Source organism: Typopeltis vanoorti, chromosome 5, assembly GCF_054136105.1.
Source record: "Typopeltis vanoorti isolate ZY-2024b chromosome 5, IOZ_Tvanoo_1.0, whole genome shotgun sequence".
NCBI lineage: Eukaryota > Metazoa > Arthropoda > Arachnida > Uropygi > Thelyphonidae > Typopeltis > Typopeltis vanoorti.
This window is the reverse complement of record NC_143553.1, coordinates 115,415,163-115,440,265: the sequence shown is the minus strand read 5'-3', so window position 1 is coordinate 115,440,265 and position 25,103 is coordinate 115,415,163. Positions and strand designations below refer to the sequence as shown.

General features: G+C 36.5%; 1 protein-coding gene across 1 annotated transcript in view; it reads right to left on the bottom strand.

Moving 5' to 3' along the window:
- The window catches only part of LOC150106740 (rho guanine nucleotide exchange factor 11-like), an 837,747-nt gene that overhangs the window by 95,074 nt on the left and 717,570 nt on the right, over positions 1-25,103 (bottom strand). The window contains exons 34-35 of the mRNA XM_090393466.1: positions 17,849-17,989; positions 2,762-3,093 (exon numbers count right to left, since the gene is read on the bottom strand). Of these exons, the coding sequence (XP_090249592.1) occupies positions 2,762-3,093; positions 17,849-17,989 (473 nt within the window). The remainder of the gene's footprint in view (positions 1-2,761; positions 3,094-17,848; positions 17,990-25,103) is intronic.

Sequence of the window (25,103 nt, the reverse complement as noted above, 5' to 3'; positions counted from 1 at the left end):
GTGGTAGTCTGTTAAATCCCAAAGTATCACTGTATATGAATCACCCCCTATCCAGAACTGTAGTCACCTTATTATAAAATGTAAGTAAATTTGTAAAACAAGACCTTCCTTTAACAAACCCATATCTATACATAAAATCCTTTTCTTTTCCACTAATCCTGTATTCTGTTCCTAACCAATCTCTCCAAGATCTTAACAACCACTCCAGAAATGTAAATGGTCTTTAATTTGAAACATCTGTTTTTGCTTCCACCTTTATGCAATGGAACAATCTTGCCCTCTTTCCACTCATAAGGGATTGTTGAGGACACTAGGCTTTCATTAAACAACCAAGTCAACGGAAGTGTCAGTTCCTCAGCGCATTCTTTCATAATAGGTGAAGTTCCATCTAGTCCAATAGCGTTATTCACATCAAGATGACAAACAATCAGACTTCTACCTTATTCACCTTTAAGGAACTAGGCTGAAGTATTGGTTCAACTTTGTATTTACTTAGAATAGTATCATTACCATCAGTATGAAAAACCTTAGCAAAATGATCACTGAACAACTCCACAATAACTACTTATTTGGTCACCCTTGCACCATCTTTATCTAGTAGAGTTATCTTCCCATAATCATTCTTTCTTTTGCTAGCTGTATAAGCGAAAACTGTCTGTGATTTTTCTTAGCCTATTTCACTAGTCTCCTCTCATAATTTAATTTCTCTTTTTTTTTTTGTTATACTTGTCACTCTTCTTGCCTGCACTTTATAGATTTCATACAACTGTTCACTGCTTTAAAGTTTATATTTTTTTCCCGTAATTTTCTCTTCTGCAATTCCTGATTAATTTCCCTATACATCCATTTAACATCCATTTTGTTAATGCTTTTTGATTTAGGTACACAGCCTGTTATTGCCATCATGAAATACTTCTTAACTATGATCTACGCCATATTAATCTCTTTTCCTTCAAGTTCTTTTTACCATAGAACTCCTTCAAGCTGTTTTCTGTTTACCATAAACTCCTGCCCTATAGTTCCACATGTATCCTTTTACTCTGGATGCCTCTGCATGCTTTTGCATCGCTTCCCACGTCACGACTACATGATTACTGTCACCGACTGGTGGTGATGTTAATATGTTAACAATTACGTTATCACTAAATCCAGCACATTTTCCCCACAAGTTCCTTCCATTACCAACCGCATGAGATAGTGATCCCTTAAGAACTCAAGAAATTCTTTTCCTTTCTCCCATAAACTAATGCTTTTTTCACTAGCTAAACTAATTTGCCTTGCATTTCTTTCTCATCTCATTCATTATTCCCAAGTTTGTATCACACTCCAACTAAATCTCTCTCTCTCTAGTAACACTTATTTCACACCAGACACTTTCCAAATCACTCTCATTTTTACCCTCTACTTCCACAGACCTACATGGACACAACCCATTTACTATCATCAGTAATACATCTCCTTTTTTATAATTTCTGTCTTCTCTAAAAATACTATATCCATTAACTTCAATTCCAGTCAACCATATTTCTGATATATTTATTAATCTGAGTTTACAGTTGGACTGTAAATAACCAATATAAAAATATCCACACAAAAAATGCACAAACACTTAACTTCAAAGCAGCATCTTACTGATAATTATACCATATAAAAGAACACCCTTTCAGTTTTTCCACGATTCCCCTCAAGATTCCTCTTGGGTAGGCACTACAGACTAGACTCTACTCCAAGGCAGAAGTCTGAAGTTTCCAGGATTAAAATTTTCCCTAAGCCTTTGAAATCTGCTCACTCACTTAAAGTTGAGAAAAAGTCAAGTTTTTTCCAACCAAGGAGCATGGGCTGCATTGCCTTTTCGACATGCTGTATGGCAAATGTCCCCACTCATCATTCTGTTTCTTTCATGAAAATCAGAAGAATGATCAATGGAAGAATCATGTTAAAATGAAGATATTAGAAAGGAACCCAACACCATTCAGTAATGTGTAAGCAGAGTTAATCTGAAGTTCCGTCAGTTCTTATAAGTTCTCAGAATGGAGTGAATGGCTAGCAAAACAGGGTTTGGCAAAGATGGCAGGAAAAAGAAGCTAAGAAATACCAAGATCTATGTTTCATGTAGCTTACAGGAGATAATATGGAAACCCTGCTGTGGACACCAAACATGGAACTTTTTTCAAGCCACTACAGGCCTTCAGTAAGCAGAGTGGTAGTGTCCTACTAAGTAATGAAAATCAACTACCATCTAGAGACAACACTACTCCTTTCAGAAACATCCATGCCACTGTGGAAGTTGAACTTGCAGCTTGTCAAGTGTGTAGTGGCTATGCTATTCACTCAGCTAGTCAGGCCAGCAGATCGATAGCGTAGTTGGTCATCAATCTACTTTAGAAGGTTCTCAGAAGACCAAGATGTATGATCTGAAAATACTGTGTTGACAAATAAAAGATTATTGCTGACTGACAACTGGTAACAGCACAACCATAATAATGCTACCACTCATATCCTGTAAAACTCCCTGAGATTATATATCAGGAATTAATGATGACAAATTTCTGATATTTTTTCCCCTATAGATAAAAGAAGATTAGGTATATGCTTAAGTGAGCTTACGGTCAGGTCTTCCATATAGAAAGATCTTAATATCACTGATATCTTTGTAAACATATTGCAGAAAAAACAATATTCTCAAAAATCTAATTTCATATATTAAAACGTTCATCCCAAATTACTGTTATTCAAATTTAATAGGCAAACTATTACTTACCTATAGGTGTCAAGACAGGTTCTGCAGTTTGCAAAACTGCACCATGACTAACCACAACTTCACAGGGCTCAATTAACTGGGGCCCATCTGCTATTTTTAATATTTCCACTCTCTGCAGTCGCCTTTGGGGTTTACGTTCAGTTTCTGGGCTTGGTATTTCTTCTTTATGTAGCGATACTGTAGGAAGTTCTACTCCAGGAGATGTGTTTAATGATGATGGTGCTGGGGTAACTGGCAATTTATTAGGTTGAGAAATATCCGGTAATTCTCCAGCATCATTGCCTTCTACTGCTTCTTGCGATTCAGAATGACTAACCTGGGGTTGCTGAACACTTCACAGAGAATAAAAGAAAGACATTTCATCTATTCAGATGCTATTTCAAAAACTATTCAAAGTTATAAACAAGATATGAAAAGTATCAACTAAGAACTATATAATTTAGATGCTTTTACTGCAACAATATGTTTATGTATTACTAGACATTCTTTTATTAGATTTGTTTTCAGACTATTAATTATCATCATAAAGCAATGATAGTCAAAAGCCAAAATCATAATGTAATGTTAATCATACATTTTAAGGGAACATGCATTAAATATATTTATAGATACTTACACATGTAGAAAAAATATAGAATTTTATTCAAAAACTCCAGTATATTTCATCCAATATAACATGGATATTGTCAGGGAGAAATACCAGTAACTAACATAGACCAATCTCATCTTTCTTACCTCTGTGATTTAAAAATTCTTTGTCACATTTTGTTTCATTCATCTGCTGCCACTATTCTCCCAATTCTAAAAATTATTCTGCCCTTTTTGACTTCCTATGTTCAAAGCTTGATTTCATTCAGTCAAAATTTCCAAACAGTGAAGTCGTCTTTCATGGTGATTTCAATATTCACACTTCTAACTGGCTCCCTTTTTTGAATCACTGACCAAGCTGGAAAAGAGGCAGTGATTATTGCTGTGAGCAATGGCTTAAAACAGATCATTCATCTGCTTACCAGAATTCCCAACAATCCTCTTCACTCACCCAAATACTCTGTACATCAATTAACAAGTTCTCCTTCTAGGTATTCTGTTCAGGTGACTACTCCACTTGGTAATTCAGATCGCAATCTCATCTAAGTTTCATCTTCAGTGGAACATCCTTTCCTCAGCTATTCACAACTTCGCATGGTCTGGCATTACAACAATGACAAGTGAAAAGACATGTGACTTTTACTCCTCCTTTCCATGGTCAAGCTACTGTCTTCAAATCTTCTGAACCAGATATCTGTTGTGATCATGTTACAGAAATAATCCATACTGGAATGGGAATTTTCATTCCTCACTGTTCAAACTTCCATATCTAAACCATGGTTCTCCAAGAAGTGTGCCAGGACTGTCAAAGAAAAGCAAACAGCCTATCTATCACAAGTGGTTTGAGAAAACACAAGCTTCCTTAACAGTTTACACAGCTGCCTACAACACTTGTAAAACAACCACTAAAGGATAAAGTTTGAATTCAACAAGAATATATTAAACTCACTGCTTGTATCATTGGCAGTCACACTTTCTGGTTGCACCTAATGACCCTTGCCAAGGTCATTAGGTGCAACTTTTGTCCATCTGTGCTGCCTCCTCTATCTCATCCTAACAGCAGCAATGTAATATCACCTAAAGATAAGGCCTAACAGTAGAACTGTAACATCAACTTAAGATAAGGTTTCATTATTTTCTTCTAACTCCTTCACAAATGACCATTGCAAATTCCTTCCTTCTCTGCCTAGAACAATGCATCTCATGCCTCCTGTGACCTTCCACCAAAAAGCATCAGAAGAATCTTGAATAACTTGGATACCAAAAAGGCAGCTAGTCCTGAAATCCAACCCATTGTGCTCCTGAACTAACACCTGTTGTTTATCATCCATTTAGTAAACTGTAAACAGCTGGCATCACCCTTTAGCATTAAAGAAAGCCCATATGCAACCAATTTTCTCCCCCCAAAAAGGAGATAAATGTTTGCTATTAACCTATTGTTTTCACATCAATTTTGTCTAAAATAATGGAGGTTATCAACAGTCAACTCCATCAATGTCTTGAGAACTGCTATCTAATTAGTGACCCCCAGTTTGGATTCTGTCAATATCCACAGGAGATTTCCTGGCCTGTGTCAAGCACCTCTGGACTCATTCCATGAAAAGGTATGGAGAAACCTATGTCATTGCTCTTGACATCTCCAAGGCTTTTGAAAGGGCATCAAGGGCTTATCAAAGTTAATAACATTTGGATTGTCAGTTTCTCTCCAACTGTAATGATGGATGGTTTTCTCTTCGAATTTTCTCATTAATGCCAGCAGTCCCTCAGGGACCCGTCATCTCACCCACCCTCTTCCTGATTTATATAAACCTGTTCTCACTGACTGCAAACCCTATTCATAGTTTTGCTGATGAGAGCACACTCCACTTGTCCTATTTATATGACAAGCTTTACAGTGCACAAGCTTCAAGATCTGTAATAAATGCCCTGAACTGATCTCCACAGCATCCTTCATTGAGGTGAAAACAGGTCTTCTTCTGTTTTCACCTCAATGAAGGATGCTGTGGAGATCAGTTCAGGGCATTTATTACAGTGGAGATCAGCTCAGACTGACTTACTCCAAATCTTTCCTGACACAATCATATCACTTCTATAGCATCATTATCTTCCAAAAAATTTGGAATTTTTTTTCTGTTCAAAATGGTACTTCTCTGCTGAACAATTACATACCATGTATAAATCCCAAATCTGACCAACCTTGGAATACTGCTCTCATATTTGGAGTGATACACTTAAGTCTTGATGCTGTTCAGAAAAGGGCAGTTCGGTTGATTAATGACACATTTCTTAGAGACTCTCTTCAGCCACTTTCCCATGAAGATCAGTTTCTGCATTGTGTCTCTTCTACAGATATTTTCATGGCCATTGTTCAGCAGAACTATGCATCCATTATGCCTCTGATTTCTGCCATATCTATAGGAACTAGAGCAACAACTGCTCAACAACCCTTTACAGTTCAAACTGCACACTTACTGAACCTGCTGCTCTCAGTCATCTTTCATTCTTTCCACCTCAATTCTGTAGAAAAGTTCCCTTCCCGTATGCATGAAGCATTTCCAAAGGACTACAATCTCCAATAGTTCAAGGAAAATATCAACAGATTACTCTACTCCTGACCCATGCCACCACACAGCAATGATCAGGAGTGGAGTAATCTATTGATATCTGATTATCTCTGATCTATTTCTACAGCTCACAAAATGTATATTCTTGTGTACAACTATACAAGTATGTATCATTTACTGAGTATACGCAAACACTGTTTGCTTACAAACAAGAATATAATTTTTTTCGTACATTCCACCTCAGTTCTGTACAACAATTCCCTTCCTGTGTGCATGAAGCATTTCCAAAGGACAACAATCTCCAATTGTTCAAGAAAAATATCAACAGATTACTCTACTCCTGACCCTTGCCGCCACACAGCAATGATCAGGAGTGGAATAATCTATCGATATCTGATTATCTCTGATCTATTTCTACAGCTCACAAAATGTATATTCTTGTGTACAACTATACAAGTACGTATCCTTTACCGAGTATAAGCAAACATTGTTTGCTTACAAACAAGAAGTAAACAAGAATATAATTTTCTTTGTACACAAATGAAAAAACTTTCTATATTAAGCTTACTTCTTTACTCTACGTACATGACATATTATCCTCTTAAATAAACCTGCTTATGTTGGAGTCTCCAAGTCATTAGGCAATTAAACAAATTTTAATGTAAATATATAGAATTGAGAGTTGCAAATACAATGGCCTATCTAAGAACAGACATCACAGATAAAAATGAGGGCAGTCAACAAATTGGATCAATGTAGAACATTGATCCAATTTGTATCAGGATGTATTAAATGTATCAGGAAACAACTTGATATTAATATTCAATAATATGCAAGAAAAGCTGATCTGGGATAAACAGAATGTGAGATGAAAAATTATCAAAGCAAATGTTTGAAGCAAAAAGGGAGCAAAGACACAGTAAAAAGCCAAGATAATTAGTTGATAAAGCTAGGAGTGTTTCAGAATACTGAAACATAAATAATCCCATAAATAATAGTACCATGCTGAAATTTGCCTTTATACAAAAGCAGGTGATTTTAACACAACTGTATGTGCTCGTTATACATGGAAGCATACTGTTTAGTCTATCTAAGCTTGCTATAGTGAGAATTGACTGAAAGTTGTACTTTGAATATGAAGTAGATCCGGATCAGAAGAACACTGCTATCCCACAAATGTTGCAAATGGTGTATAAGTAATTAAGATGATAGTTACAACGGGATATATTCATTAATTTCATTTGATATCCCAATGGCAAGGAAAACCTAGAGGATTATGAAAGTGACTATTATGTATGGTTTAAACACACCTTTCACTATTTTTGCAAAGTAACCATCATCAACCATTTCTTGATATATATCCACAAGAAGCATAAAGGATGATATGACAGCAACACACAATTAAGTTTACTTCATTACTAACATCATGTCAATAATTTTCCTCCAAATTTGTGCATACTTTTCAGCACTTTAATACTGCCATTGGCGCTAATGACAGAATCATATTAAAATGATGCCATCTCTTCACTCCATTAATTTTTTTCAGAAGACTATCTGTTGTCTCTAGTCTTTGATTCATAAGTTAAAATTAGTTTGAACACTACCTTGGATGCAACTTTAGTGTATTAACTATTTCTCTTTTATTTCATATAAATTTATTCAGCAGGCTCCCCAACACACTAGCTTTGTTTATTCCATTGTTATTTCCATATTTAATTTGTCTATCATTAAAAACGGCCTAAATAGCTTAAATTTTACATATTCCATAGGTTCTCCATCGAGAATGCAATTGAAAATTTCCATGTTCTGACATTTTCTTAATTTTGAACTTTTTATTGCTGATTTTCATGCCAAATTACGGCTGTTATTTAATTTAGAGAACCCAGGAAACTTCGACTTTTGCTTCATACAGATGATTTGTTAAGAGTACATCATCTGCATAAAGCAAAAGTCTAAGTTTGATATCTCTGATTCTGATATTAGGTTTAATACCACCTTCTTTCATAATGTTATCAATATAAATGATGAATAAGTGTAGAGATAGTGTGCACCACTGTCTCACACCTCAATTTACATTAAACCATTTTCTTGTACTAACTTCAGTTCAAACTGCTGATTAACAACTTACATATAGACTGTGTGTGTAGCTCTGTATAATGTTCCATTTACACCATATAATTACAGCATTTCAAAAATTTTTCTCTTGGTACCTTATTGTGTGCTTTTTCTAAGCCTACAAAATTTAAATACAGATCCTTAATATATTCCACAATTTCTCAACTATTTGTCATAAAGTGAAAATCTGATCTTAACAACCTATGTTTGGACTGAATCACTGAATCATAGCTTCTTACTGCAAGTTTCTTTTATACAATTTTCTTAACATCTCAAGTATGCTTGCAAAAATCTTACCTGAAACACCAAGTAGGAAAATTCCTCTGTAATTCTCACATTCAGTTTTATTTCACTTTTTATAGATGGGAACTATGAGAGCTCTATTCCAATCATCTGGAATTCAACCCTTTTAATTATGCAGTGCAACTCTTACAAAAATCTTTATATCTCCATATTTGAGCATTTCTGGTCAAAAATCAGTTACTCCAACTGACTCTCCACATTTCAGATTTATAATTGCTTTTTCTGAAGTACTGATATGTTCTTCTGACTGCCTCTTGAATATTTTCTACCATCCTTCTGTTAATTCTTGTTTCATTTAACAGTCTTTCAAGATAAATATATTCTATAAATTTCCTTTTTTCATGCTTACACGGTGATTAGAATACATTATGGAAAATTATGGAGACAACTACCATGTTAGAGCAAAACTTTAGTTTAATATAATCTAAAATGAACACTCGAAGTTTCGACCTTCATATCAAGTCATCTGGAGCATACACATATATATATATATACAGAAAAACAAGCTGCACTACAATCTACATGGTTTGCTAAAGTTACTAATCAGCCGTTACAACACTATTGGACTGACCTCTGGTGAGAAAAAAAAAACCTTTATTACATCAAAGCTATAGTCCTATTATTATTATTATCTATTAGGTTACAAAATTAAATTGGGCTGAAGAGCAACGTGGTTTTAATATATATATACATATATATAAATATAAAAACTGTGATTATGTATATAAATTTCAACCAATTGGTATGGAATAGTTTCCAATAAAAGCTGAAAATTGCTTCAAGTCCTAAGCAATTTTCTAAATTGTGCTAGATACTAAGTAGGTTGAATATATGCCATCCAAATTCTTGGAATTTTTATGCATCATTATTGTTGAGATTAGGGTTCTTAATCAGAATTTGCTTCTTTAAATTTTCTTTCATACCAGGTTTTTGTATGATGTAAAGAGCAGGTACTTTTCCAATCAATTTGGTGTAGGGTGTTGAGAGCGTGATCTGAGAGGCCTGCTTCAACAAAATTGTTATATTAACGTGTCTTTTGTGATCTTTTTTTTGTTTATGTATAGGGATTGTATGTCCAGTTTCACCAATATAAGGTAAGTTACAGGTGCAGTAGATGCAATAAACTCCAGGATGTGCCAATGGGAGGAGAGGATCCTTAGAGGAGTTGAATATGTTTTTTAATTTTATAGGTGGTTTAAAAGTGGCATTGAGATTATAATGGTGTAGGACTATTAGTTGGATTACAGATTATAGAATAAAGAAAAAAACTGAGAAATTACTTAAGTCCGTCACTTCTTGGCCGTCAGACATTGTTAAAAAAACTTATATCTCATTATGCCAGTTCTCCCAGAATATGTGTGTTTCTAAAGTACACAAACAAAACGTTCCGTTTCGGCCGATAGTTGAAGGAATAGACAGTTCTAATTATCACCTAGCCAAGAAATTAGCGTCAACACTCAAGGAGTTGGTAGGTCATTCCCCCTCCTATAATAAGAACACACAACACTTTATAAACAAAATTAAAAACACATTAACAACACTCGGTAAAGATGATTTATTAGTCAGTTTTGATGTTTCTGCCCTTTTCACAAATGTCCCAATCAGTGACACAATTCTTTTCCTACAGAACAAATTTCCACCGACATTACGGCCCTCTTTGTCCACACACTAACCTACAGCCATGGGTTCACCACTATCCCTCCCAATTGCTAACTTTTATATGTAAGCTTTTGAGCAAAGTGCTCTTGATTCCTTTACTTTACCTACAGTGTGGCTTAGATACGTTGACGATATTTTCGTTATCTGGCCACATGGTCAACAAACTTTAAACACATTCCTCAGCCACCTGAACAAACAACATGAACGCATACAATTTACTATCGAAATTGAAAATCAGAACTCTCCCCCGTTCCTGGATACACTGGTCACACGTCTTCCCTCAGGCAGTCTATCCTTCACGGTTTATCACAAACTGATACATACTGGCCAATATATACATGCTAACTCATATCATCACCCATCGCAAAAATATGAGTCATTAACACCCTTAAAACAGAGCTATAATAATTTGCTCTAATCAACAAGCTCTTAAACAAGAATTAAAGATTATTAGCAACACATTTATAAATAATGGCTATAATAAAAATACTATTAATAAAGTTCTTCATAAAACTTCATCAAAAAAAATATAGATTACAGTAAAACCATAGCCATCCCATACATTAAAGGGTTATCAGAAAAAATCAATAGAATCCTACACCATTATAATCTCAATGCCACTTTTAAACCACCTATAAAATTAAAAAACATATTCAACTCCTCTAAGGATCTTCTCCTCCCATTGGCACATCCTGGAGTTTATTGCGTCTACTGCATCTGTAACTTACCTTATATTGGTTAAAAAAGAACACAAAAGACACAATAAATATAACAATTTTGGTGAAGCAGGCTTCTCAGATTACACTCTCAACATCCTACACAACATTGATTGGAAAAGTACCTGCTCTTTACGTTATACAAAAACCTGGTATGAAAGAAAATTGAAAGCATGTGAAATTCTGATTAACAACCCTAATCTCAACAATAATGGTTCATAAAAATTCCAAGAATGTGGATGCCACATATTCAGTATACTTACTATCTAGCATACTTCAGGACTTTAAGCAATTTTCAGCTTTTATTGGAAATTATTCCATACCAATTGGTTGAAATTTATATGTATAATCAGTTGTTTTTAAAATTTTTTATTTAATATATATAAACATTGGTATGGAATAGTTTCCAATTTTATTGTTCCAATTTGTTCTCCAGCCCAATTTAATTTTGTAACCTAATAGATAATAATAGGATTCTAGCTTTGATGTAGTAAAAGTTGTTTTTTTTTTTTTTTTTTTTTTTTCACCAAAGGTCAGGCCAATAATTGTTGTAACAGTTGATCAGTAACTTTAGCAAACCACGTAGATTATAGTGCAGCTTGTTTCTCTGTATATATATATATATGTGTGTGTGTGTGTGTGTGTGTGTGTATGCTCCAGATGATGACCTTGATATGGAGGTTGAAACGTCGAGTGTTCATTTTTGGTTTATATTAAACTAAAGTTTAATATATAAAATTTTGCTCTAACATGGTAGTTGTCTCCATAATGTATTCTAGATAAATATTTCTAAATATATTCAGCATGTTCAGAGTATATTTAGTTTCTGTTTTCATACCACCTTTATCATGTCCAATTCATTTTACATTGCTCTTTCTTCAATTTCTATGCTTTCTAGATAGCATGCAGAACATTTTGCCACCTTCCTGACATTTAACTATTAAATTATTTAAGGAATTTACTGGAATATTAATTAAAAGAAACTTTAATAAATACCTCCTATATTTCGGCAATGTCACATTGCCATCTCCATGGGAACATACAACAATGGCATGTGCATGCAGACACTACAAAAAGCAAATGAAACAGAAGAGAGAAAACTACTGTTGTTCCTAGAGTCCAACAGCTTTTTTGAATTTATAATAAAAACATTTTTGTAAAGGACCAAACAAAAAAAGGGGGATGAACACCACTGCATATTCCAATTCCTCCAAATAACTATTTGGAGCAACTGGACTATATGGTAAGTAGGACAGAATAATTTGAATTTACTTCTTGAATTGTTTCAGTTGCTGCAATACATATACAGGAAAACCTCGCTTAACGAGAATTTGATATGTGCATTAATCAGTTAGTGCAATTGAGTGAAATGATACTATTCCTGCTTTAAGCGAAATTAGGTAACGCGATTTTTTTTGTTATGTGAAATTTTACATTACGTAAAATGTTTTGTTGCCAATTTCCATTGAACGGAAAAGCTGGAAGTCATTAAGAGACTTGAAAGTGGTGTTAGTAATACAATGATTGTGCGAAGCAAGTCTACCATTTGAACTATATTAAATAAGAGCAATGAATACAAAGAAGGAAAAGCTGCTACTGCTTCTCTGTTGCTACATGCAGATCACCTGAAATAGAAGCCATTTAATGATCGAGTTGGAGCTTCTTCTATCACTCTGGATTGAGGATTATAACCAAAAAAGAATATCTCTTGGTACAAGGAATATTCAGGCAAAAGCTGTCTATATTTTTACATCATTGAAAGAGACCAAATTTCAAGAGGAATGTGAAAGCTGTACTGTGGGTTTAGGATGGTTTTGACTGTTTTAAAAATCAAACTGGACTGCATAACGTAAAAATAACTGGGGAATCTGCTGCCAAGTTTCCTGAAGAATTGCAAATCATAATTCAGGAGGGTGAGTACGGTGATCGAAAAATATTCAATGTCGATGAAATTGGTCTCTTTTGGAAGCATATGCCAACAAAACTTTCCTAGTTAAAACTGAAGTATCTCAAACAGGATACAAAGTATCTAAAGATCATTTTATGCTTTTTTTCTTATGCTTTTATTAGGAGGCAGTGCAGAAGGCGACTTTAAAATCAAGTCTATACTAGTTTATCATGTGCAAAAACCAAGATCTAACATTACTGAAGAAATCAGCACAACTGGAAAAGAGCTTGGATTTAATGGACTGAATAATGAAGATGTAGAAACTTACTTGATTCCCATTCAGAACAGTTAAGCGAGAATGATCTCCTTCAACTAGAAGAACAGCACGCATATGAAGAAGAAGATAAGAAGTGCGAATGGGAAGACAATGTTACGACTAAGAAATTAACTGCAAAAGAACTTGAGCTAGTTTTCAATCATATTGAGTATGCTAATGAAATTTTGTTTAATGCTGATCCTGATATGGAATGAAGCTTCGAAGTCTGCTGAATTCTTGATAAAGCGATCACCAGCTATCGCAAATCGCATGACAAGATAAAAAAAAAAAAAGTTGAACATGATTCAAACATCTTTACTTATGTTTTTTTGTAAAAAAAGTAGCTCAATCAAATGTTTAGACATTATATAAAAATTTAAGCAATTGATTTTTATTAACTTAGATGATTTTATCCTCTAATATAGCTTATACTGTAATTTTTTTTCCCTTCAAAATTTATGCTAACTGATGGACGAATTGTAATTATTCCTATTGTTTATTGTATTCGCTTAACGCGATTTTGCTTAACATGCATTAATTGACTTTCACTTTCACCATACTATGGTAGCATTCTCTTATGTAAATTGTGGAGGGTTTGACCCATTCTGACCACAAAAATCTGATAACATGTGGCTTGCTAATGGTACAATTAGGTGGAGCTGCCATGTTTACTCCCTCCAATGAATGATACCCACAAACAACATCAACTGGGAAGACATGTTTAGACTTGTTTATCTTCTTCTTCTTCTTCTACAGCTTCTCCCACTTAAGTGGGGTCACTGTTTCTTATGAGTCTCCTGCACACCTTCCTGTCTTGGGCTGTCACCACATCCAAGTTCTTCATCTTCAAGTCCTCTTCTACCAGCTCCCTCCATCTCTTCTTTGGCCGCCCACGCTTCCGCCTTCCTTGCACATCCATCTGCATGACCCTTCTTCCCACATATTCGTCCTCCCTCCTCATCACATGACCAAACCATCTCAACCTTGCCTCCTGTATTTTCGCTCCTAAGTTCGTAACTTTCACTGTTCCCCTGACATAGTCATTTCTCAGATGATCCTTTCTGGTCACACCGCACATCCACCTAAGCATTCTCATCTCTGCTACTTCCATCCTGCTGATGTTATTTTTCCTCAGGGACACAGTTTCTATAGCATATGTCATAGCTGGCCTCACTACTGTCCTATAAATTTTGCCTTTCAGTTTGATCGGCACCTTCTTATCGCATAACACTCCAGCCATCTCCCTCCAGTTCCTCCAACCCGCTTGTATCCTGCATCCCACTTCCTTCTCAGCTCCTCCATCTTCTTCCACTGTTGAACCTAAGTATCTAAAGTCTCTCACCTTCCTGATGACATTTCCTTCCAGCTCCAGATCTGTCTCCTGGCCACCGCCCACTGCGCAACACATATACTCTGTCTTACTTCTGCTCAGTCTCATACCTCTCTCTTCCAGTACTTTTCTCCATCTTTCCAGTTTAGTTTCCGCTTCTTCTCTTGAATCTACACACAGCAAGATGTCATCTGCATACAATATTGTCCAAGGTGCATCTTCTCTCACCTCCTCTGTTACCACTGCCATCACAATATTAAACAGAAACGGACTTAATGCTGACCCTTGATGTAAGCCAACTGTTACTTGAAAACTTTCTGTCTGTCCCAAACAGGTCCGAACACTTGTCTTCACATTTCTGTACATTTCCCGCACCAACCTGACATATTTCTCCGGCACCTTCTTCTCCCTCAGACACCTCCAGACTTCTTGCCTTGGCACTCTATCGTATGCTTTCTCCAGATCAATAAATACCAGATGTAGCTCCCTTTGTTTCTCTCGATATTTTTCCATCATCTGTCATAACCCAAAGATAGCATCTGTTGTTGATCTAACAGGCATGAAGCCAAATTGTTCCTTTGCAATCTCCACCTCCTCCCTCAATCTACCATCAAGAACCTTTTCTAGGATCTTCATTGTGTGGGACATCAACTTTATTCCTCTGTAATTTTTACAGTCTTGTGCATCCCCTTTACCCTTGTAGATGGGAACAAGAGTACTCTCCCTCCATTCCTCGGGTATATTTTCCTGTTGGCAAACTTTCATGAACAGGTCCCACAGCAGGTCAATTCCCTCTTCCCCCAGTGCCTTCCATGCCTCCACTGGAATTCTGTCGGGACCCACCGCTTTTCCATTCCTCATCCTCTTCATGGCCTCCGTCACTTCCATTCTACTGATGTTCTGCACCATCCCCTCAGAAGGCTGCCTATCTCCTCTGTGAGTCCTTGCATTTTCCTCATTCAAAAGTCCCTCAAAGTATATTTTCCATCTGTTTCTTATGTCCACATCCCTCCATAATACTCTTCCTTCAGCATCTTTGATCTGCCTCACATGTAAGATGTCCTTAGCTGCTTTATTTCTACATTTCGCTAGTTGGTAAATTTTTCTCTGTCCTTCCTTTGTTTCCAATTGATCATACAGATCTTGATATGCCATGGCCTTCGCCTGTGCCACAACTCTCTTGGCTTCTTGCTTTCTCTCTTTGTACACCTCTCTGTCCTCTTCCACTCTTGACTCATCCCACTTCTGCTTTGCCTTCCTCTTAGCTGTCACTGCCACTTGTACATCATTATTCCACCACCAACCCTCCTTCTGCTCTCTAATCTTTCCAGATGTCTCACCAAGCACCTCGATTGCACAGCTCAGGATTACTTTTGAATTATGTTTCCACCAATCTTGTACACTTTCCAGTCCATCCGAAATCCTCTCTAACACTCTCTCCCTGAAACGATTCCTCACACTCTCCTCTTTTAAGCGAAACCACTTAATGTCTTCATCCCATGGCAACCAGAAGTTCTTATCTTCGATCTTATTTTAAAGTATGCGCACAGCAGTCGGTGTTGTTGTGCTACTTGATCTGTTGGAATTACTTTACAATTTGTCACAACCTTAAGATGTTTTCTTCTAGTCAAAATGTAATCAATTTGTGAGCTGTTGTTACCACTTCTAAATGTTATCAAATGTTCTTCCCTCTTGAAGAAAAACGAGTTCACAATTGCCAGATCAAACGCTGCTGCAAAGTCCACAACCCTCTCTCCTTCCTGGTTCATCATTCCCACTCCGTGGCCACCATGCACCCTTTCACAGTCTCTATTCTGTCTTCCTATGTGCCCGTTCAAGTCTCCTCCGACAATCACCATCTCATTTTCTTCCAATTCCCTCATTTCTTCATCTAACACGTTCCAGAACTCATCTTTCTCCTCTGCTGTACAACCAACTTGCGGGGCATATACACATAATACGACCACCCGCTCTTCTCCAAGACCCAATTTCATTCGCATGATCCTGTCGTTCCTTCTACCCACGTCCAGTACTTCACCCTTCATTCTGCCACACACCACAATTCCTACACCATTTCTTCCCTCGTTATTCGCTCCAGAGTAGAACAATTTATATCCATGTCCCAGTTCCTTTGCCTTTCCCCCTTGTCTCCTGCACACACAAAATGTCCAACTTCCTCTTCCTCATCATGTCTGCCACCTCTCTTCCCCTTCCAGTCATGCTTCCAACATTCAGTGTTCCCACTCGCAACATCCTCTCCGCCTGCTGGGCTCGCTTCTTTAACCGCACCCGCCCTTGATGCGGTAGCCCTCGTCCACTTCTCACAGCTGTAGGGCGATGTGGCTGCGCGTCGCTTAAGGGGTACGCCCTAGCCCTTATATCATTTTCTCTTCGACTCATAATCATAGTTTGAGTTGGCACTGAAGTTTTCTGACCGGATGCCCTTCCTGACATCAACCCTCGCATTTATCCGGGCTTGGGACCGGCACCTATTGAGGCTAGCTTGCCTCCTTCGGTGGCTGCATAAGACGAAATGACTTAGCAAGATAGGAAAGACTCACCCCTAGCCCTCGAATACTCTAATAGCATCAGGGGGAAGGAGCAAGGAGAGGAGAAAGAAGTAAAGAAAGAAGATGTTTAGACTTGTTTATCAATATAGCAAATATGACAGAGTGCATTTTGACTTTTTTTTTAATACATATAATCTTTGGCTGGAAAGATCTTAAGACAGAAGAAACTATATGGTTTTACAACTAGAAGTACATTAGCTCTTGTCTTATATGGAGGAAGCAGTGATTTCTCCCTGCAAAGCAGACAAAGCAACCAGAGAATACAGATAAACCAGTTTTGCCAAAGCAGAATGAGGTTTAATAAGCCAGGTTATCCATCACAGGCCAGTGAGCCTGATATGAAAACAAAAATAGTTGGAATGGAATATATAACTCAATAATATTAACAAAATAATTTGAAAGATGTACACATACTTCATTCTTTTACAGGTGAAGCCGCTAAGGAAGTCTTTGAAATAACTTTCTGAAGAAATTATTTCAAAGGCTATTCAATAAAGGCATTTAGCATTGCTTAAGAATGGATATTTGCATTTAACTGGTTGTACCTAATTTTATTAATCTGCTAGGAACTGGGATGTTTGGGCATTCTAATTCCCATAATTTTATGCTAAAAGTACATAATTTTAGCAATTCGGGTTCTGAAATTCTGATTATTAGCAATTCATCTTGGTATAATGAAACTAACAGGTTCTTGGCTAGTCTGCCTCTTTTGCATGATGAAAAGAACTGTCACCTTCATATGAGACCAGCTAATTCAATTTCAGAGAAAATCCTTCATAGAGGTGTTTGGTGTCCTAGATGGAATTTGAACCAAAGGACATCATCAATATGGACTGAACTATGGAGGCGTCAACTGTTATGCCTGATTTAAATTGATCTCATTAAAATTTCTTTAAAAATAAATTGGAAAAGGAAAGAAAAGAAAGAGCATAAGACATAATTTAGGTGAAATAATTTGTCCAAATTGAATATGGAGATGAGAATGAAATAAAGAAAAACACTCTCACATATGAATAGTTAAATAAGAATCATGCCTACTCCCTGTTCCTTGTTTCCGTGTCTTCTGCATTTTCATCTGTAGATTCAGTCCTATCAGACAGCAAATGAGATGGTTCCGGATGTTTTGTAGGAATACCAGCTTTACATGACTCTGTAGCTTCAGCAATATATCTCAACCAGCTAAAAGGAGGAAAAAATAAATTATATATATATATATACACACACACACACAGGGTGATTATAATTCGAAATGTGATTAAAATTTTGAAATCACATTTCGAAAGGCTGCAACTGGGTAACTACTCAGCAGAATGATTTAATATTTAATATGATGACGTGTGTGGCAATGAAATTTTAAAAAAAAATTTTAAATTTCATTGTGTAAAAAAACCAACATTAGTTCTAAACGTTGCCACTAGAGTGACACATAGCACTGCAATAATGTAGTGGGTAATTCAAAATGTCACAAAACATAAGGTGCACATGGCACATTGTGTGGTTACACAACATGTTCAATATGCTGTCCTCTGTTGTTGACAATGTGCTGAAATCGCAAAATCCCATGTTCAAGCATAGAATGTAGTTTCATTTGAAATGTTATGGATATGGCATGTAGTGCTGGTTTTGAGGTCCACTCAGTTGGCTGTGTCCACAATAGACAAAGTCTTTGAGATGTCCCCACAGCCAAAAGTTGAAGGTGTTCAGATCCGGCAAGCACGCTGGCCACGTTGTACAAAAATGGCGGCTGATGATTCTGTCCTTGCTAATATGCATCTGAAACAACTGCTTGGCAGGAGTGGTGATATGAGGATGGGCACCATCCTGCATAAAAACTGTTGAATCCAGGCACTGATGCTGTTGAAGTGTTGGAATCACCTGATTGGCCAAGAAAGATGCATATCACTGGCCATTAACAGTGCCAATAACAATACCAGCAGGACTGAGCTTCTCAAAAAAAGGTTTGATAATGAATTCCACAGTAAAACCACATCAAATGGTGACCTTCCGAGAATTAAGGGGAATCTGTTGCATGACGTGTGGGTTTGCAGTTGCCCAAATTTTGCAGTTGTGCATATTCACAGCACCATCCAGATGGAAGTGAGCTTCATCAGTCCAGAAATTCTTCCATGGCCATTATTGTCCAGTTCAGCCCAAGCAAGAGACTGAAGAGCAAATGTTTCTCATGCACCACGGTCAGGATTAAGCAATTGCTGAACGTGGGAAATCGTGTAAGGATAATAGCGCAGAATTTTCCTTATGACATTGTGAACCGTGCTTATGGATTTGTCTAAAGACTGTATGATACACCATGCACTGCTGCTTCTAACACTGTGGCCACTTCCTCCACTGTCTGCTATTTGATGGACTTCCATCCTCTTCCAGGTTTGACATCGAAGGAACCTGTCTCTTCATTCTGAATTCTTTTGCGTAAACTATTTGCAGTCACAGGACCCATTTTTAATCCCTTTAATGTTCTAAACTTTCACAATGTTGTAAGGATAACATTGAATTTTCTGTATGACTTTGTGAACCAATCAGTAAAATGAAGCATATGGGGATGGATATAGGGTTGGTGAGAGAGAAGGAGGGTGGTTGATGGAGAGATATCAAAGAGTGGTTTATTCAGGAGTAGAGTCCAAAAGACGGCCTGTGACTAGTGGTGTGCCAGAGGGTTTTGTTCTTGGACCACTACTGTTCAATTTGTTCATTAACGATATAGAAAAGGATCTGAGAGGAACTGTTCATTTGTTTGCTGATGATGCAAAGTTGGGTAGAGCAATAGTGAGTGCACAGGATGTCAAAATTTTGCAGGATGATTTGGATAGTTTGGAGGACTGGGCGAAGGAGAATGGATGTCAATTAAATGTGGCAAAACGTATGGTTATGCATTTTGAGGTGAAAAGATTAGCAGCAGTATATCACATTAGTGGAACTGTACTCCAGGAGATTGACGAGACCAGGGATTTGGGAGTGTTGGTGGATAGGGAGTTGAAGTTTAGGGGCACATCACAAAAGTGGATAAATCAGCTCATCAAATCACTTGGTTGCTGAAAAATACTTTAACAAGTAGAGACAAACAAGTTATTGTTCCTCTGTATCGAGCCTTGATAAGACCCCATCTAGACCAGTGGTCTCCAAAGTGTGGTACGCGTACCCCCCAAGTATGCGAGTCGATACTCGGGGGGTACGTCAAAAAAAGTTTTATATTGATAGGAAAAAAATTAAGTAATTATTAAAGATAAAGAAGATTACTTTCTTTCATCAATTAAACATATATCTAATATAGACAAAGACGTTATAAAGATCCTGTAAACTTAAATTTGTGAGTAGCGCACATTGGGCAACTTTGCACACACAATCGTCCGTGGCAAAGCTGTCATGTTTTTTAAAACTAGGGAGTAAATCTCTTACTTCTTATCATTGCCATTTTTTGTAGAGCATCCTAGTCTTGACAAGCCTAACTAGAGAAGGAAAATTGCTTAGTTATCCTGCTATCTACAGATGACACTACAGTTGTATTAATTATTTGATTTTTAGTATATATCGTTTCTGTGCAATTCCAACCCATTTTGTGCTTACTTTTACGTTTACACAAGAAATAGTGAATTAATATTATCAAAATTGCTTGCATTTTTTAAAACAGTGTTTGATATTATCAATAGTAAATGAATTATATTTAAATTTTACAAATTAACCCTCACAAAATGGATAAATGGTTAAAAAAATTTCCTCCAAAGAAACTGCGAACTGAAGATAATTATGATAGTACTTCTACATCAGACGAACAACAAGGAAAAGATAGGATTGATTCTTCTATTCAAACAAGTTCGTTATCAATCAAATTAAGTGATAAAAACATTAATCTGAAACTTAACAAAACCTTGCCCAAGAAAGTTCGAAATTATCAAGAAGACTACTTGAAATGGGGGATTTACATCGACGATAGTCAACAATGAACCTCGTCCTACATGTGTATTGTGTCATGAGACGCTATTTAATGGAAGTATGAAACCATCATTATTAGTAAGACATTTAAAAACTAAACATCCTGAACATGAACACAAATCTTTACAATTCTTTGAAGGATGTTTGAAGACGTAATTCTCAATCCAACAACTTAAAAAAATTCACTAAAATTAATGGTAAATATTTGGAGGCATCTTTTGAGGTTGCATTCTTAATTGCAAAAGACCAAAAGCCACACACCATTGAGGAAACACTTGTACTCCCAACCGCCATAAAAATGGTAGAAATAATCCATGGAAAAGAATATGCAGATAAACTAAAATGTATTCCCTTATCAGCAAATACTATTGGTAGACATATAGACATCATTGCAGATAATTTAAAGAAGCAAATGACTGAATGTGGGAAATTTGTTATACAGCTTGATGAAAGCACAGATGTTGCCAACATGTCTCAGTTATTGGCATTAACTAGATATTATTTTAATAATGAATTACACGAAGAACTACTTTTTTGTGAGGCACTTCAAGAAAGATGTACAGGGGAAGATATCTTCTCAACAGCAAATAACTTTTGTTAAAAACAATATTTTGTGGAAAAACTGTTTAAGCATAACTAGCAATGGAGCAGCTGCTTTAATTGGTACAAACAAAGGATTCAAAGGAAAAGTAACCGAAATAGCACCACTTGTCAAATTCATTCATTCTATTATCCACAGGCAAGCTATTGTGGCAAAAAAATGCAGCCTGATATACACAAAATACTGCAGGATGTTATCAATATACTTAATTTTATAAAAATGAGGCCTTTGAATAGTAAAATATTTACAGTACTATGTCAAGAGATGGGCAGTATCCACGAAAATCTTCTATACCACACAGAGGTTTGTTGGTTATTATTATTATTTGACACCTCCAGGGAGTCCAAGGACTCATCAAGGGAGGGCACCTAGTCTACAACTCGGTCTCCACCATTCAATCACCAACTGACTGCAACTACACTAATGCCATCTATCGCAGACCACCACTAGTATTTCCACAGACAATCACAAACATCCATGCCCACGACAGGATTCGAACCTGCAGCCTTTTGGCTGGAGAGCAGATACGTTATCCACTCGGCCAACCAGGCTGGCAATCTCGAGGAAAAGTGCTTAAGAGAGTTGTAAAACTAAAAGATGAGTTATGCATTTTCCTACTGGATAAAGATAAGAAACTGCAGATCTTTTTAATGACGATAAGTAGTTATTAATACTATGCTACCTAGCTGATATTTTTGAAAAAGTAAACATGCTTAATTTGTCTCTTCAAGGAAAAGGTAACATTTTAACAATGAAAAAATAACTGCATTTCAAAAGAAAATGGTGCTGTGGAGGAAGAAATTTGAAAAGGAATGTTTAGAAATGTTTCCATCTTTATCTGATTTCGTTACAGAAAATAATGTAAAACAAACAAAAAGTCTAATATCTGCACATTTAAAAAGTTTAGAGACATATTTTTGTAACTTATTCACAGATCTTCCTGGCAAAGAATTTCAATGGATTTTATACCCATTTACAGAATATGTAAAAATTGACCACCTTCTGATTATTTTTCAAGAGCAATTAATTGACATTAGATACAATACAACTTTGAAAAACGAATTTCAACAGAAATCTCTTCACAATTGGTGGATGGGACTGAAGTCCGAGTATAACAATTTAGTAAACACAGCAAATGATGCACTCCTACTGTTTGGTTCTGCTTATTTATGTGAGGTATCATTTTCTGCAATGACAGGTATTAAAACCAAATATTGAAATAAATTAAACTTGGAACCAGACCTTCGTATCGCAGTATTATCAGAAGCCATCAAACCAGAATTTCAAGGCCATTGTTCACATTAAATATTGTAATAAATATCTTTGTAAGCTGTTAATAATAAAAATAATGTGCAAAAATATTTAGCATTTTTAATTATTATATGATGATACAAGGCATATTTCCTCTTTATAATACTTATTACAATAGATTTTTGCTCAATCAATTGGGGCTGTGTGCTATTTATTTTTTCTGTCTTGGGGGGGGAGATACACGATCAAAAAAGTTTGGAGACCACTGATCTAGACTACTGTGCCCAGATATGGGCGCCAGAGTTTCTTATGGATGCGGAGAAGAGGATCCAGAGATGAGTGACCAAGATGATAGCAGGTCTATGGAATGAACCTTATGAGAATAGGTTGAAGATTTGTGTGCAGAAATTGGTTGATAGGCAGAAAAGGGGTGATATGATTGAGACATTCAAATTACTGAATTGTTTATATAAGATTAATTCAGAAGATATATTTGGCCCCCTAGTCCTCCCACTTGTGGTGGGAGAACTAGAGGCCATACATGGAAGCTGGGCAAGAGTGTGGTTAGCAAGGGTGTTAGAGCTAGATTTTTTACTTGGAGAGTGGTGAATGAGTGGAATAAGCTGCCAGAGTCTGTTGTGGGTGCCACGACTGTCAATGAGTTCAAGGTGAAGTATGATAGATACTGTGTGAATTTCGAATAGTTATTCTTGAAATGATGTTAGGGTCTCCCTTGATGAGTCTATGGACTCCTTGGAGTTGCCTGTAATAATAATAATAATACTTATGGGTTTGTCTAAAGGCACATCGATGCACAGCTGTTATTTTGGTAAGAGACCCAGATGACCAAATCTGTGCTCGGAAGTCAAGATGCGGCTGAATCATAGCCTTATAAAGAGGGATAATAATTTACTTGCTAGCATGTTTTTCAACATCCAAATAATCCATTCAGCTATTTTACCAACTTTTGTAATATGCCCTCTGAATGTCAACTCTTTGTCCACCATTATCCCCAAGTCCCTGGCCTCGTGAAATTCCTGCAATCCAGTACCATCAATATGATATACCATATGCAACCTTTTCAACCCGAAGTGCATAATCTTACATTTTGCAATATTAAATTGACAATCATTATCCTTTGTCTCCAATGCCAATTTATTTAAATCATCCTTTATCAACTATTGCTCTCCCCACTTCTGCATCATCAGCAAACAACTGAATATCCCCTCTTAAATCTTTCTCTATGTCACTGATATATAAATTAAAAAGTAGTGGCTCTAGTACCGAACCCTGAGGTACTCCACTAGTCACAAGCATTCTTCTAGATTCCACTCCACCATATACCATTTTCTGGTATTTGTCCATCAGCCACTCCTCTATCCATGCTACAAGTCTCATATCCATTCCCATTTGCTCCAGTTATTGTAATAGTTCTCCATGTGATATTCTGTCAAATGCCTTGGCAAAGTAGAGCAGTATCATGGTGTACTCATTAGCTTTATCCAATTATGCTATCATTTTATTATAAAATGTGAATAAGTTACTAAGATAGGACCTATCCTTTACAAAGCCATGCTCCCCACTATACAGTATCACATCCCTATCCATTCGCTGTTGTATTTTACCCTTCACCAACTTTTCCAACCACTCAAGATATACTAATTGGTCTGTAGTTTGCTACCTCTGTCTTGGAACACCTTTATGCAATGGTACTATCTTATTCCTCCTCTTTCCACTCTTTTGGAACCCTGCCAGAGCTGAGACTTAGTTGAAGCACTTCATCAGAGGCAATGCCAATTCTCTTGCAAAATTAATGTAGTACACAGGTTGATATGTATCCAGTGAAACTGCTGTGTTCACATTGATATTTTTTTAATATGCTGAACACCTCCTGTTCATCAACCTTAATGACAAACATTAACAGCCTTTTTTAAGCTATGCATCAAAGATAATTTTGCCCAAATACTGATCTATAACAAGGTACCTACATATTACATCTGACATGAAAACAAATTTCAACGGAGAAGACAGGGTGCCAATGTGGATGGTTATCCTGGCGTGAAAAAGAGCGATGCTCTAGGTCGTGTTTATAGCATACATCCCAATAATGCTGAATGCTTTTATGAATGCTCTTGATGCGCATGAAAGGACCAAAATAATTCAGCAACCCTAAGAAAGTGGTGTAGTATATCCGACATACCAGGATGCATGCAAGGCTTTGAATTTGATAGAAGATGATTCTCACTGATCCGAATGTCTCAACAATGCAATAATTTCAAATTCACTGCCATCTTTGTGCCTTGTAATTTTTGTCACCTTTGTGCCAACTGTAATGTTGGTTTACTGCAATGGTGCAATCTTACTGGAAGATATCTTACACCAAGAACATTCTACTCATTCTCAGGCTCAGTTTAATGAAGCAATATATAATGAGGCATTACTGAGCCCTGAATCAATTGTTAAGTCAATAAGTGACAAAGGTATTAAAGATTTCGG